The sequence below is a fragment of the Epinephelus lanceolatus genome, chromosome 18 (assembly GCF_041903045.1).
Source record: "Epinephelus lanceolatus isolate andai-2023 chromosome 18, ASM4190304v1, whole genome shotgun sequence".
In the NCBI taxonomy this organism is placed as follows: domain Eukaryota; kingdom Metazoa; phylum Chordata; class Actinopteri; order Perciformes; family Serranidae; genus Epinephelus; species Epinephelus lanceolatus.
Window position 1 is genome coordinate 23114931 of NC_135751.1, and position 14938 is coordinate 23129868.

At 40.6% G+C, this 14938-nt stretch overlaps 1 protein-coding gene across 1 annotated transcript; it reads right to left on the reverse strand.

Annotated features, from left to right (window-relative positions):
• Positions 1-817: 817 nt before the first annotated feature.
• Positions 818-10213, reverse strand: timp2b (TIMP metallopeptidase inhibitor 2b). The gene is made up of 5 exons (XM_033643880.2): positions 9861-10213; positions 3702-3802; positions 3504-3609; positions 3270-3394; positions 818-2269 (listed from the first exon to the last, which is right to left on the reverse strand). The coding sequence occupies exons 1-5, from the start codon at positions 9988-9990 to the stop codon at positions 2072-2074; spliced, it is 660 nt and encodes a 219-aa protein (XP_033499771.1). The 5' UTR covers positions 9991-10213; the 3' UTR covers positions 818-2071.
• Positions 10214-14938: the final 4725 nt, after the last annotated feature.

Genomic DNA, 14938 nt, shown 5'->3' on the forward strand with positions numbered 1-14938 from the left:
CAGCCAATGAGCGGTCAAGCTGCCGCAGTGCTATCGGGACAGAGCCACACGTGACTTCCAGCCAGCGCTGTTTACCATTGATGCTATCGGCGCGATTCATCTGAGCAAATTTTAATGTACGGTGGTAACAAGGAGCGTCAGAAAACCCTCGATTGGACGCTGCTGCAAATATATGAGGCACGTATGCTGAAGCGAAACTGCCTTTCTATCACATCCAAATCCCCTGAGGAATGAAATCGCTTTCCTTGTGTCAATTTCCCTATGCAACCGATTTGAATAATAATTATCATCGTTAAATATCCGCAGATTTAATCCATATTGGGTATGCTGACATATAATTTAACTTACTGCAGTTGGACTGAATAACATACTAGAATAGTCACTCCTCTTACAATACCATCAAAGAAAAGATCAAGCTTGCGTTTCATCCTTTCACATATGCAAATAAATGAAATATATTACAGTGCACTATACTGTAAATACAATATATTGTTTGATGTCGTGAAATCCTATCCTGACAGTCAGAGATCATTTTGATGACTGCAATTTTTTGCACATGGACAGACTCGTGAAGGAATGTCTGTGAGTGTCATATTGTCTCCACTAAGGGGCAGCAGAGTGCTGTTATAGTGTCGCAAAGCAGTGTATGGTACTGTAACTACTGTCCCTGCCTTTAAGTCTAAATACTGGAAATTATATTATGCTGGGTTTTGTTTGTTTTTGTCTACTCCCCTTGAATAGAAGTGTATTTGTATATTTTATGTGCATGCGGCGTCTTGTCTTTGAACCACTGATGTGAAAATAACCATGCAAAGCATCAAAACAGGGTTTGGCATTTAATATAATAGTCAAAATGTACAGTATTGTTTCAGCTGGACATGCATGCAAAAATCATCTCAAAAACGTCTCATGTGAAACCAGCACAAGACATCATACTTGACTACAGTTTTCAAATTAAGAATCTTTTTACACTCTCATATTAATTATCAAAGTCACAAGACATTTGCGCAACACTTTAATGGTCAAGGCTCTGTCGATAAATGGATGATTGGTTACAATATGTTCTTTAACCCGTTGTCCTAAAGGAGGAGCCAGTCAAACAGCTAACATTCAGGCCTACAATTTGACCTTTAATGCACAAAAATGTGTGTTAAAATATTTGGACTTATCTTTCTATAATGGTGTCACTTGTCACAAAAAAAGTATCAAAACGTGGGCTTTGTTTTCAATAGAATATGATGAATCACATAACTTCCTTAAATAAAATATGCCCTTGCACTAAAGCATTACAAAGAGCTGTAATATAAAAAAAAAAAATACAAAATACAAAATGGAGGATTCAATCCTCTTTCAGACATTTTTCATTAGAGACAATATGACTGCTGTGACAATTGTATTCAAAGTGCATTCTTGTCTATTCAGGATTATTTAAAGAAAAGCAATTAGCAAAAGCACTGACTGTGCTTACTCGAAACAGGTTAACCACACCTTAAAAAAACGGAGGGGAAGAGTTTTGGATACTTGGCACAAGAAAGAATCTGAAGCAGGACAGGCAGGAGGCGGCGCTCGCTCCTCGTGATAGCTCTGCTGTCACAAATCAAGGCACCGGTTGCCAGCTAATGTTATTTACCAACACACAGATTCACAGAATTGTTAAAATTTGAGTTACAGCTATGTATGTGTTGCATTATAGGAATTATAGTTCACTTTAAAAAACACCTTTGGTTAAAAAGGTAAATGAATAGTTCAAGAACAAAAATGCTATGAACAGTAATACTGAATTGTGATGATTATCCCTTTATTTCAGCTGAGGGAGAAGTGGTTTATGACGAAGTGCTTTGGATTTAAGGGGTAGAAGTGTCTGAAAGTGCTGAATTCACAAGACTGTTGATTAAAAACATAATGAGTCCTGCAAATAAAAAAACAACAACCTCACCACAGAGCACACACCCTATGGCTTTCTTAACAAGAAAAACAAAAATAAGAATTTGACTTGTGTATTTATTTGTGTTTTTGGTATTTGTATCTTAGTATATCTTAGACATCCTCAGACTGTTGGACAGTGGTGGAGTTAAGGGTCTTCGATGTCCAGGAAATCCTTTTTGGGCTGTGCTGCTCCTCTGTACCAGGCACAAGAGTCATCACTCCTCTTGATACAAGCATAGTGTTTGGCCTGTTTTCCATTGACTGTCTTCTCAAGGATCCAGTCCAACCACAGGCACTCCGCCGGGCTGCTGATCATGCAGGGGATGGAGGTGCAGCGGGTGATCTGAGGATCGGCAAAGAGACCAAGATTAGAGATTAAACTTCAAACAAACACAAACAAAAATGGTGCTAAACAGTACCCAAAAGTGGTTCTTTGACTTGTTATCATAGGGGAACCTGTTTTGCTGCTATATAGCACCCATCTGTTGACAGTGCTGTACACCACCTTTGTCAAATAGTGCTATGTAGAGCCATCAGACGCATCATATAGCACTATATGTATGAGTAATGCTAGATAATACCATGGACGAGTCAATATAAGATATATTGATATGCTTCTAAATGCCACTTTTACTTACAATATGAATGATTATTAATCAGTTCTTATGAAATGTTGGCTTAAAAGATTAGAATCCTGCACAACATGTTTCTTTTTTAAACCTGGAATATTTTTCTTTTTGAACATGGGGGCAAAACGGTTGAAAGCCATTGCTTTAATGTATTATTCTCTGGAAATAAGCCCTTTGTAGGCAATTTTTTTGTACTGTTTGCATTCTTTCCCCAGTAAACTAAACCAAACTGAAGATCCAGTAAAGATCGCCAGATGAACAATACAGTGTCCCCACTGGCTCTTTAGCTTAGTCTCGTCTCTTCTCGTCTTGTTTTGTTCAGTTTTGTGGGGAAAAAACAGTCGGAAACCTCTAAAGAACCACACATCGGCTTAAAAGGTTTTCTACTGGTTTTTAGTTTCTGTGCTCCCCACTGGTGGACAAACTCACTGAGTACCTGAGGTCTGCTGAAACTCATTTAAATCAGGGCTTTAAACATTATTTACATGTAGAGAACCTCTAAAAAACATACAGGGGCCTAAAAGGTTCTCAACAGGTTGTAGATCTTGGTTTATCTTAGGGAAAGAACCAAGATAGGAACCTTGACAGAATAATACAGAGGCTTTGAATGCTTTCCACTGATTCTTCAGTTGAGTTTAGTTGAGTTTAGTTTAGTTATGGCATTTCAACCCACACCAAAGAGGAGCAGAGAAACTGACATGTATCTGTGCCTACCTTGCATTCACAGCCCATTTCATAGCGCTGAGTCAGGCTCTTCTTCTGGGTTTCACTCAAGATGTCCCAGGGCTCGATGAAGTGACACAGTGTGATGTGCATCGTCCCATCAGTCTCCACTTTGCCTGTAGAAGAAGGAAAGTGCATTAGATGACATGAAAACGAATATACATATCAGGGAACAATATTGTTTTATTTTTTAATGTGTGATTTCTAATGTGGTAAAAGTTGTACCTGTGATGAGATACTCCTTGCCATTAGTCTCCAGGGTCACTCCGCACACAGCAGAGGTGGGAGCAGTGTAGATGACGTCGAAATCCTGGGTGGGACCTTTGAACATCTGACAATCCAAACAGAGGAAAGTACATTTAGATTCATGCTGGACTTAAGTTCATACCCCAGCATGAAAACAGTAGCTTCATCCGCACATACCTTGATTTGTTTGATGTCATACTTGATCCGCTTGATGGGGTTTCCATAGATGTCGTTGCCAACGTCAACCTCCTGCTGTCCAACCACCTTTGCCCTGATAACTGCAAAGAGACAAGAACAACCCACATTTACATTCGCTCTATTTAAAGACAAGTCAAAAACTATTGTTATGGTAAAACCCAACAGGATCTGGGTCTGTCTGTATCTGATCGAAGCCCCGCCCAGGTTTGGCATGCTGGAGTCGGCCACAACACATTGCTGTGGCTTGGATCTGAGGAGTGTGCATGTGCCAGGTGCTGGGAAGACAGAGGCAACATGAGTGTTTCATCAGCTGCAATCAGAGGGAGGAATGTGTGCTGCCTGCTCCCAGGCTCCTGGGCCGACGCAGGAGGAAGCCAGTCAGCAATCTTTGAAAAAGCTGAACTAGAATGCTCCCCTTCACCCGCAGGCCTCTCTACCGGCCTGCCTCTCTGTCTGGATAGAGGTGCTGACATGCAAATCAACCTTCTCTCCCTTTCGTGTGCAGCCTTTCCCCTTCTCTCTCTTTCTCTCTCCGTCTCTTGCGCTCTGAAGTTCCAGCTCCCAGACTCGGAGAGGTTTGGACGAGGAAAAAAATATAACAGTTCAAGTGGAAAAATATCATCAGAGCCATACGGATGAGCCTTTGAGCTTGAAAACTGAGTATTCAACAAAAAAAATGACTCATGTGTTTCACAATCACTGCTTCTGTCATGTGAATCCAACTGTTGAAGCACAGCGTATCACTGATCAGAAGCCAGGCATTGTTAAATACCTGTGGATTACTGCACACTCACACGACAAAATCATATTCAAAATCAAGCTACTAAGCAGTCGAGACTTGCGACAGAGTTAATGCTAACCAGATGTTCCCTCTGAAGTTCCAGTTCAAGCCCTCGCTTTCTCAAGGTGGCAGCTACCGACTACCTCAGACCATCACTAGCCCACTTCCTTACCAAATAAGATCAAGCCGTTTCATTTGCTTTTAATATGAAGAAGGTATGAAGCTGCGGACCATATGTGCCCTAATTCGATGACAATAGGAGCTTGGAGAACATCTCCTTTTAAGGGTCTAAAGAGCCGACCCTTAAAAAAAAAAAAGAAAAACAGGAGGAAAAGGAGAGTGTGTGCACAGATGGAGAGAGTGATGGAGTGATGAGGATGGCTGCATTCTCCAAGCAGGGGGAACAGAGGAGAGGACGGACAGGAATAGCAGTCACATTGCAGAGGTAGCCTCACAGTGCCCTGTGTATACAGGGAGAAGACAGCCGTTTAAAGCAACGCTGTCACACAGGGAGAAGAGGAGGCAGGGAGCACAAAGGAGAGAGGGAGGATTTCATTCGTGGCCAGGAAAATGTGCAAAACACTGACTTGTGCAAGCTGTGTGCTTTCTTTTTGCTTTTTTTTTCTGCAGAGCTGCTGTGAAGTAGCAGACAGACTGACAAACAAGCTGCGCGAACGACAGGCACGGTTTAGGAAGACAAACAACGCGGAGTGATAATCTACAACCAGCGAAGATGGTTTTTGGTTTACAAACTCTGTCAAACGCTCTGAGCGAGCAGGGCTGAGAAACTCTCCAACTTCTCTGGCTACAAAGTGGATTAGTGGTAATCCCCTTCGCCTGAGTGTGCAGAATCCCACACAGATCATTTCTCCCTCTCCTAGTGTAAAGTAGGGCAGGTGAAAATATGCACAGTATGTAAAAAAAACACTGAAATGCAAGGTTTATGTGAATGATACATATAATTTGAGTACTTGAGCTTTAAGAACAACTTTGCGAGGGTGAGAGTTAGCTCTTTAACTTGCAGTCAACGTGCTAAAAATAGGCAAATTATAATAAGATGTTTTCCTCCATTCATTATATGCAGAACTGAAGCACTACACACTACCCCGCTAGTTTAAGTCATTTAGGCCTAATTCTCTGTACTGATAAACAGTGTATACCTAATTCTCATAGGTCATGATGATGTTTTCTCAAATAGGCTGACCAAGCCCTATACAAAAATCCCAAGTTTCAGAAAACTGGGAACTACGGGAACCATCTAATTTTCTAGTTACCCAAACAATAAACACATTATTTTGTATGTAGTATTGTGGTCATGGGAGTGCTTTAGAAAACAAAGAGAAAAAGAAGAAAGCAGGAGCATGTCATGTAATTGCAGGGCCTGTACATCCATTTTCCTCTCCAAGAAGCCACAAAGTGGTCGGACTCCGAACGAGAAAAACTAAGCTACAAATTCAAACTGACTCCTCGGCTGAATCACTCGAAGGATGCATGGGTTTAATCCACTGTTATTCATTTGTTTAGTTTTCAGAAAATGAAATTTGTTAAAAACCTGCGTCATCGTTCCATCAGTGCCAGAAAATGCTAATAGTTTGTCTTTTTTGGCACCACAGTTTTCCTTGACATTTCAGTGTTTACTCTTTTATTCTGCACGTGACAAATGTTCACATGCAGTATTATAAAAGGTGCATATAATTACTCCAAGTATTACTTTCAGGGAGCACATTAAGTGAACCTGCCGGACAGATCGTTGCAACGCATTATCGCCATTTATTCTAGAGTTTAAAGCAGCTGAGCATGCACATACTCAATCTGGTTTTAATGGCTGCTCTGTTTACACAGCTTGCAGCACAGGGGCTGTTTATACCGGAAGTCACATTAGAAGGTTGGCTTTCTCTCAAGATCTCACATGATTCACTCTCCTTGTTTTCAAAAAGGTACACTCTACAGTTGCAGAGGATCGTGAAGTAAACTGCAAATACATAATGAGCGCAGCATATGACTGCCCAACATTCCTCCCTCTGCCTCAGCCGAGGACCCAAGGGATGGATTTCAATTTATGAGGAAAGATTTTTTTGTTCCTGCTCCGTCTGTTTTGACAAGACAAATGGAACTACATGTTCATAGCTGACCTAGTATTTTGCTTTTGTTTACTGCGTTATATATAGGGAGAGAGAAATAAGCCAGGCTGTAATGAAATACGGCAACACGGCTGAGGTCAGCCGGGGGCAGAGGTGGAAACTAACCAGTTAAAACTACAGTTTGCTTTGATCAGACTTTTAGATTAATGGCTTACCCTGCGACCTACTCGTACTTTTAATTAGGTTTTTTCAAAGTCTGTACTTTTACCTCTGCTCTTCACTGTATCTCAGCTTTACCACCCACAACGAGAACACTACAACATCATCTTCAAAACGTTGCGAGGGACCCAGTGATGCAATGATCTCACACAATAAGTGTAGTTTCTGCAAACTTTGACTGTTCTTCCTAATTTTGAAGTTTCACTTCAGACACTGTAACTACGTTTACAAACTACTCATGTTGTTGAGTAATTTTCCGTAGGATGCCAGACACTAACTGACTCTGTCTGTGCAACTTAAGTAATTTTCACTTCAGTAAACTCTCTGACAGTAAGTAAGGGTTCCTCTTACTGCACAGTATCAGCATGGAAATACCCCACAGATGATTTTCTTCATACTTAAACTGCATTTAATCAAAATAAAATATTATAATACATACTAATCATCCACATTTCAGATGATAGTAGACTACTAATTAAACTAAATATGAAAACTGGCAGGATAAAAGCCTGCAGAGTAAAGGCAGAGCTAGCAATGGCAGGTAATGACCTTTATTTTGACTGTGCCAGCTCAACATAACTTCTCATAATTTTGCAAAGTCAGCCACCCATTAATTTTGTATGTGACTTTACAAGCGTGTAACATCACACATTAACAGGTTTTCAAGAACGTTTTGGCTATAGAGGCTGGTCTCCTTGACAAAATGGTGGTTTATGTAAAGTAGGAGGGTCTATCCATGGTGCTGAAGCAGGAGCAGGGGGTTACGGTTATGTCAGGACCTGACCTTGGTGATGAGGTCCAGTTCTTCAAAAGATGTAATCTATATCAGAATGATCTGGATTTTGCTGTCCGGGATCAGCTGATCAATCTTACTTTTGTGACTGTTTTTCAAAGCAACACTGGACTGGATCACCCTGATACAGACATAAACCTTTTAAAGTGCTAAATCGGGATAAAAGTGAGACTAAATATCACAATGTATGCTACCAGCTATGTAACAGCGAGTGTGGGGTCCTTCAAAACAGCATGGGATACCATTGGTAGAAACTACTTTTGACTGTGTTGCTATCATTAATATAAAACGATAAATGAAAGTTAAGATTGAGCCATTTTTGTTTGATATTGATTGACAGCTACTTGGGGCATTATTTCATTTTATATATTCATTTATTTTAACTTTACTCTACTGAAAGGCTTACTAGGTAGCCTAATGTCTACTTAATCTATGTAATGGTTCAACAAATCAAGTGCAAAATATAAATTAATGGATAAATATTTGACCTATTTAATAGTTTTACTGCATTTTCTTTTTGAATTCCACCCTAAATCCAGCTTTCCATTGGGATCACGAGAATCCAGTTGTTTTCTCATCAAAGGTATCCCAATCCCACTAAAAAGTTTTAAACAACACGTAATGAAGGTTTGATCCAGATTGAAGAGGAAAAAACAAATAGATCTGCACTGTTTCTACTTTGCCAAGTATTTATTCGATCCAGCACCATTGGACACTGGAATGTGTGTGTCTTTTTTTTCTTTCTTTTTCTAATCCAGATCAAAACCATGACTGTATTACACGATCAAATCCAATTTCAGAAACCCTTTCTTTCTTTTGAGCAATCTAATTTGAAGATTTGATCCAATCTGACAGCCGAAATCCAATCAGATTACTGCCGAACAGCTTGGCTCTGGTGACTATCGAGGTTTACCTTGGTTTAGGTGTAAAAGAATCCACAGGAAAGAGCCTGATGCCCTCGACCTGACTAAATGATTGAAAGCCTGCATCTAGATTTGAATTTTTAGGCACCTCTTCATACTGTAGAACAAAGCACAGTGTGCAAAAATAAAAGAGAGATGCATTTAAAATTTAGTGTATTTGCTTTTTGGTTTAAATTTAGGAAAACTGAGAATATGTCATGTCATCAAGATTATTGGAGAAATTGACTTTCTGTATTATTATTATTATTATTACAACCTCCATTATCATCATTATTAGTAGTAGTAGCAGTGGCCTACAATACCCACATTTGTAACAAGAAATAGTAGTTAAACCCAAGTTAAATGTCATCCTAGACAACGTCACTCTCCTCATGTGTCTTACATTATCAACCTGGCTGAATCTGAGAAGTTGCAACTCAAATTAAATCTTCTCAATTAAAAAGGTACAAGGGAACTGCTAGGAACTGCTGACTTTTCCCTTTACAGTAAACCCTCTCCGGCAGGATAGTGTGGTTTCTTCACCCTCCAGAGCCGTGGAATCCAATGGTAAAGAGAAACCTTTGAATAAGTCAGCGTCTGTATACATACCACACACTCGGCCAGCTCGCAACCGAGAAAAAAGACCCTCAGCAAACCACCAATTTAAATAGCTGCACAAGCTGGTCACTGTTGGGACTCTCGTTAGCTTAAGGCCTGTGTTGGAGGCGGCTACAAGCAGTTTTTTGTGATGGGTGAAAAAAAAATAAGACGGGGAAGTATCCACATGACCTTTGAGAGTGAGTAAATCAAACTGCTGTTTAGTAGTCATTAAGGAAGTGCACCTTAAACCTCTCAACCGCTGAGATGAGGATGGGAGGAATCATTATTTACTCACCAGAATTAAACACCTTGTTTTGTGCTGACTTCTCATAAAGCATTAACTTCCACAAATAACAGTTAGAGGGGTATGAATAACAATGGGAAACTGAGGCAATGATGTGGCAAAAATGCTTTTGTCAGCAAAACTGTTCAAATATGTTACACTGGGTGCTGCAGATCAAAAAGTAGGAAGACAAATAAGATAAACTGTCACTACCAAGACTCATGAATATCAACAGATGATTAGAGAGAGAAGAGGAAAAAGAGAGGAGAGCAGTGGAAAGAAAGATTGAGAGACAGAAAATTCCATCCTCCTCCCCCTGTAATTGTAAACACAAGAGCAGGGGAAGTTTTCCTCCTCAGCATTTACTGTTTCTTTGCCAGAAATAAAAGAAATGATCCTCACACACATGATATATTCAAATAAATAACAACTAAAATGCTGCTTTAGATTCATTCATTTCACTCTGTGGTTCAACTTACCGACGTCTGAGTTGCAAAACGCCTGCTGAGGATGCGATGGGGAGCAGCTGCAGGCTTCTGCTATTTCTTCCACCCGCCACAGAAACAGGATGGCCAGAGTGACAAAACAACTGTTCGCCGTCCAGGTCATCTTTAAAAAATTAATTTAAAGAGGTGAGGGTAAAAAAAAAAAAAGTGAAGTAACAATTGAGCAGCCTAGAGAAGATGAGCAGGAAATGTCCCCAGCTTCAAGTGAGTAGCCTAACACACGGTCCACTTGTCAGAGTGTGAGATGCACAAGGCATGAGAGGGAGTTCATTCCTGTTGAAGACAGAGGCGCAGAGACTTCCTCCTCCAAAATCTGTTTTCCACTACCGTCAGGAGCAGCCGCGTTTTATTACTGCAGGCTGGCTGCAGACTCCTCCCCTCCTGCAGCCACTCAGCAGCAGCAGCAGCAGCAGCAGCACTGTGGAGGTCAGGGGCACCCAATTTTACATCCACCCCCGCAAACCCCACCCTCACCTTCTGTCACAATACTGTCGCATTAAGAGGAGGATGATTGTGTGTGATGCATGCAACATCTGTTGGTACACCCTCAGCCACACGCATACGTGCAATTCTTGCACTTCTCCCTTTGTGTCAAACATTTCCCCAAATCATGACCTCAACTTTTACCTTAACTTTGACCTTGAACTTCCTCCATATCTCAACCAAATCCCCCTAAGTAACAAGATTTAAATCTAATTTAAACCTTAACATCCCAACTTGACCATCACCAAAGGACATGAAATTATAGCTTGGAAAAAAATGGGGACATTATGTCTTATGTCTGAGATATTTCCTTATCTTACTATCTTTGTAAGTACAGAAAACGAAAGCAGACAACTATTTTTTGTGGTTTGCCATTTTAACATGGAAAAGGAAAATCACCTGATTATTCATGTAATGGACCCTCTAGGGACACTGGTGAAATTCATGGCCAACTGGTCATGGTCTGTGTGTGTGCATGTGGAAATTCTGGCCTGATGATGGAGCAAAAGGCGAGGTCAGAGGGTCACCAGGATTTATTTTCTAAAAGTCATGAACATCCACGGTAAATTTAAAGGAACAGTGTATAAGATTTAAGCTGGATTTATACTTTTGTGTTGGATCAACGCCATACCTGCGGTGTAGGCTCTACATTTACGCACAGCCTACACTGTAGCCTGACGTGCACCTCCCCAGAAATGTTACTATACCTTGCACCGACGCAGACCTCCTGTCTATTTTTGAAAGCGGAAACCATTTCCCTCAGTGGAAACGAAGCTTTTATTTACTTTAATTTCACAGATAAGAAACAATAAATTGTGAAGATGATAAAGCCTCCACAAAAATAGCATTTTAAGTCTTGAGTGTGATGTATTTAGGAAATCTCCACTCATCCCTTTGCTAATTTATACAATGTAAAATGCCATAGGCTCATGCTAATAACGTTAGCATATTTAGTATAAGACAATTGTTTTGTCAGTGAACCTAGTGACTTGTAATGCAGCCGAAATTTAATGTTACCTTTGTGAAATGTTGCTGTTGTCCCTGGCTTCATATGAGTAGGGGAAAAGTCTGCTACATGCTAGGCTAATTTATACAATGTAAAATGCCATAGGCTTGTGCTAAAAATATTAGCATGTTGTATTTGTGGAGAAAATGTGTTCAGCAAATGTGAATACTGTGAGTTATAGTGATGCCAATTTGTGTACTTGTGTTCGAAATCATCACTATTAAGCCATGTTAAATGTGTGCTTTGAATCAACTTTATTTTACAGCACTTCACAGAAACCCCACCGCCGACTAGTGTTTTGGAGGTGTAACTGCAGAGTGACACAGACAAACCACCGCACAAGTATAAATGCTTACAGCGTGCGTAGGCTATGGCGTAGGCTCTGCATAGAGCTGACGCACAAGTATAAATTTCTCTTTAGGAGGATTTAGTGGCATCTAGTGGTGAGGACTGCAGATTGCAACAAAATGAAACTTCAGTCGTCATTGTTCAGGAGGTCTCTTCCTCTCCTGTGCTGGCGACGGGCTGCTAGCCTAGCACCTGCTAATGTATGCCCACCTATAACTTACTATATGCTCACCTTATGGGCATAATGCACATAAGGTTTTTGAGCCGAATTACCCGCAGAGGTCTCCTCCTCTCCAGAAAAAAAACAAAACCCCAAAAACCTGGACCCAGTGATTAAACCGGTAAAAACACTAAATAAAGCAGTTTTACATTTAAAAAAGCAGCACTCTTGTCACAGAAGGCCTGCTAACCATGATACCTGAACCAAAAATGTGAATGGCCCTATCCGGAGCCAGTGTTTGGCTTGTCTGTTCTGGGCTACTGTAGAAACATGGCGATGCAACTTGTCAATCCAAATTGACGAGGTCCTGCTCTCTGTGAAGATATAAATGGCTCATTCTAACGCATCAAAAACACAGCAATTCTACACCAAAGAAAACATACTTAATACATTAAACTTCTGTTTCTGCCAATATATCCCTTTAAATCCTCCACACTGGACCTTTAAAGGATACTTGAACATCTTGGGAAGTAACTGTACCTTTAAATATTCTTGCCAAGAGTTAAATGAGATGACCAATACTTTTGTATCTTTATGTAAATTATAAAGTTACAGCAGCTGGTTTGCTGAGTGCAACAACTGAAAACAAATTGGCTCTGACCAGCTGTGAGAAAGTCTGCCTCCCATCATCTCTAATAAAGCTCATTCATTAATACACTATATATTGTGTAGGACTGTTTCTTGGCTGGGACCACTAACTTCTTGGAGGCTCCGCTGGTTGCCTGGCAACTGTTCAGAGGCAATAAAATAGTCCACCTCCCCATCCCTAAGCTAACCAGCTGTTTGAGGTAGCTTATACTTAACAAACAGACATAAAACTGAGTTAAACTTCTTAATTGTGTCAAAGATTTCCTTAAATGGAAGTTTGACCAGTAGGTGTGAAGGTGTATCGCTCTGGACTGACCTCCATCTGATCTCCAACCTTAGGTTACACTATCTGTGTAGTAACCTGACAATATTTACAGCAGTTGCAACATGTGGTAACACACAATGTTGCTGTGATGTATGTTCTTCCCTTCTTCTTTTTTTTTTGCATTTCCTCAATTCCGCAATGTAATACGTACCATAAACCTGCAATAACTGATTTTTACAGTCACTTGGGGGAAACAAAAACAAGCTGTAAACACAACACTACGTATCATCATCACCTTATGGTGAACTTGTTAGCTAACAGTTGCTTACTTACACATCCTGCAGTTATGGAACAACATTAACATTCAACTGGGGTCATGTTTGTGGTCACCTGGTGAATTTAAGTACAATTTTAATCTACTTTTAGCTCTATTTTTGGTCTCTACCAACTCTGTAGGAAAATATTTAGCTCTTTGGCTGCTATATATATATACACTATATGTTCCCCTACTGTGTCCGTCTGCTGTTTGGTGCTGAGCAGAGTGTACTGTGGGTTTTTTAGAGCTTACGCCTTGAAAACAGCTGCCTGCTGCGGCTGAAAACATCGCTATGAGAGCGGTGAGAGTGAAACAAAATAGTAAAGTTGTGGGCCACACAGCTAAGCTGAATTTAATAAAGCTCTGTAAAGCCAAGAGGAGCTGGAGATTCAGGTGATAATTCATCACTACGAGCTACCCCTTCCACATTATCATCATTGTCATTTGAAACATTATTTAAAAAATGGATTAGCTGTTTTAAATATTTACGCTAATAATAATTCACAGTTTAGAAAAAACTGACATGAGTCCTGCAGTGTAATTGTCAGCCCACGCCACACAGTTATCTGTGGTTTTAATTCAGTGAAAGTGTTTATTCATGCACAGTCAGTTTCTGTAACTATTAAAACACTGTTTGTAACCAATGAAAATACTGAGGAAGTATGAAGGAGGAGTGGAGGAGTGGAGAGAAGTGACATCATCCCCTTAAAGTTAATAGATTCAATCTGGCGGCGATTCCCCCAAGCGTAAGCGACCCGAACCCCTCCGCTCGTCTGTGAAAGAAACATTATGCTATAGTCGAATTCTTCAGTTGTTCCTCATCCTTTACTCAAGCACAAAAATAGATGGCTCTTTTGTTGGAAAGTTCAGCGCTGCAACACCACCTCAGGAAACTGAGGATCTCGAGAGTTTTGGGTTTTGTGGCCTCCCGTGTTGATTCTGGCTTGGAAGGGAGAGATCACAGTGAGGGCATGGTGTGTTTGATGATTAGAGCTGATGATGAATAATGAAGAGAACCAGGAGAGAGGCAGGGAGAGAGGACTGTATCTGCTGTGGCTGTTTCGCTCCCTGACATCATATTTGGCGACCGACTGTCGGTCTTCTGGCCACTCCGGCAAATATTTCCACTCTTTTCCATAGTTGAGCATTTTTGCCTGGTTGCTTTTCCACAGGTCTGTGCTACTTGATGTCTGTGTAAAAACAGGCAGGGAGAGAAAGTGAGAGCAGAGAGGAAAATGGGACAACCAATTTAATGCCATCTTTGTAATGACTAATATCCTCTTCTTCGTCTTGAAGAGAAATTTGAATACTTATTCACCTTATCTTTGGAGTAAGATGCCATCAATTAAATAAGGAAAATTCCCAAATTCTTATAAATTTTGCAAGCCAGTATGACTTGTAAGCAGAGTGGAAGTTACCAGACACAAAAGACGTATAACAGGGACAACTACACAGATGTAGGGCGTGGAGCAGAAAGTAAGACATGTGAGAGGAAGTGACACATCTAAGACCAAATGAGTAGAAATATGCTTCCGTCTCTTTCCACAGTTTACCGAAGGCATCAGAGGAACAGCAGACGCCTTCTTCTGGGCAAAGCCTGCCGCCCCCTGTCCAAACAGTCGGCTTCCTTTGCACTGAGATGCTGACTAATGTGGTGGGCTCTGCTCAGATCGCAGCCGTGTTCCCGGCTCCTGGGCATATTTTAAATGACCTCACAGCATGACCATTCTGAGCTATTTCCCACACTGCAACTCTCCCTTTAGAACAGGGTTTTACTCGCCAGTTAAGATCTGGATTATTGTATCAACATTTGGTTTTAATTTGT

Coding starts and splice junctions, on each gene's coding strand:
- timp2b (XM_033643880.2), bottom strand. CDS start 9,990: ATGACCTGGACGGCGAACAGTTGTTTTGTCACTCTGGCCATCCTGTTT. Junction 3,803..9,860: donor GTTTTGCAACTCAGACGTCG/GTAAGTTGAACC, acceptor GTCTCTTTGCAG/TTATCAGGGCAAAGGTGGTT. Junction 2,270..3,269: donor AAATGGGCTGTGAATGCAAG/GTAGGCACAGAT, acceptor GCCGATCCTCAG/ATCACCCGCTGCACCTCCAT.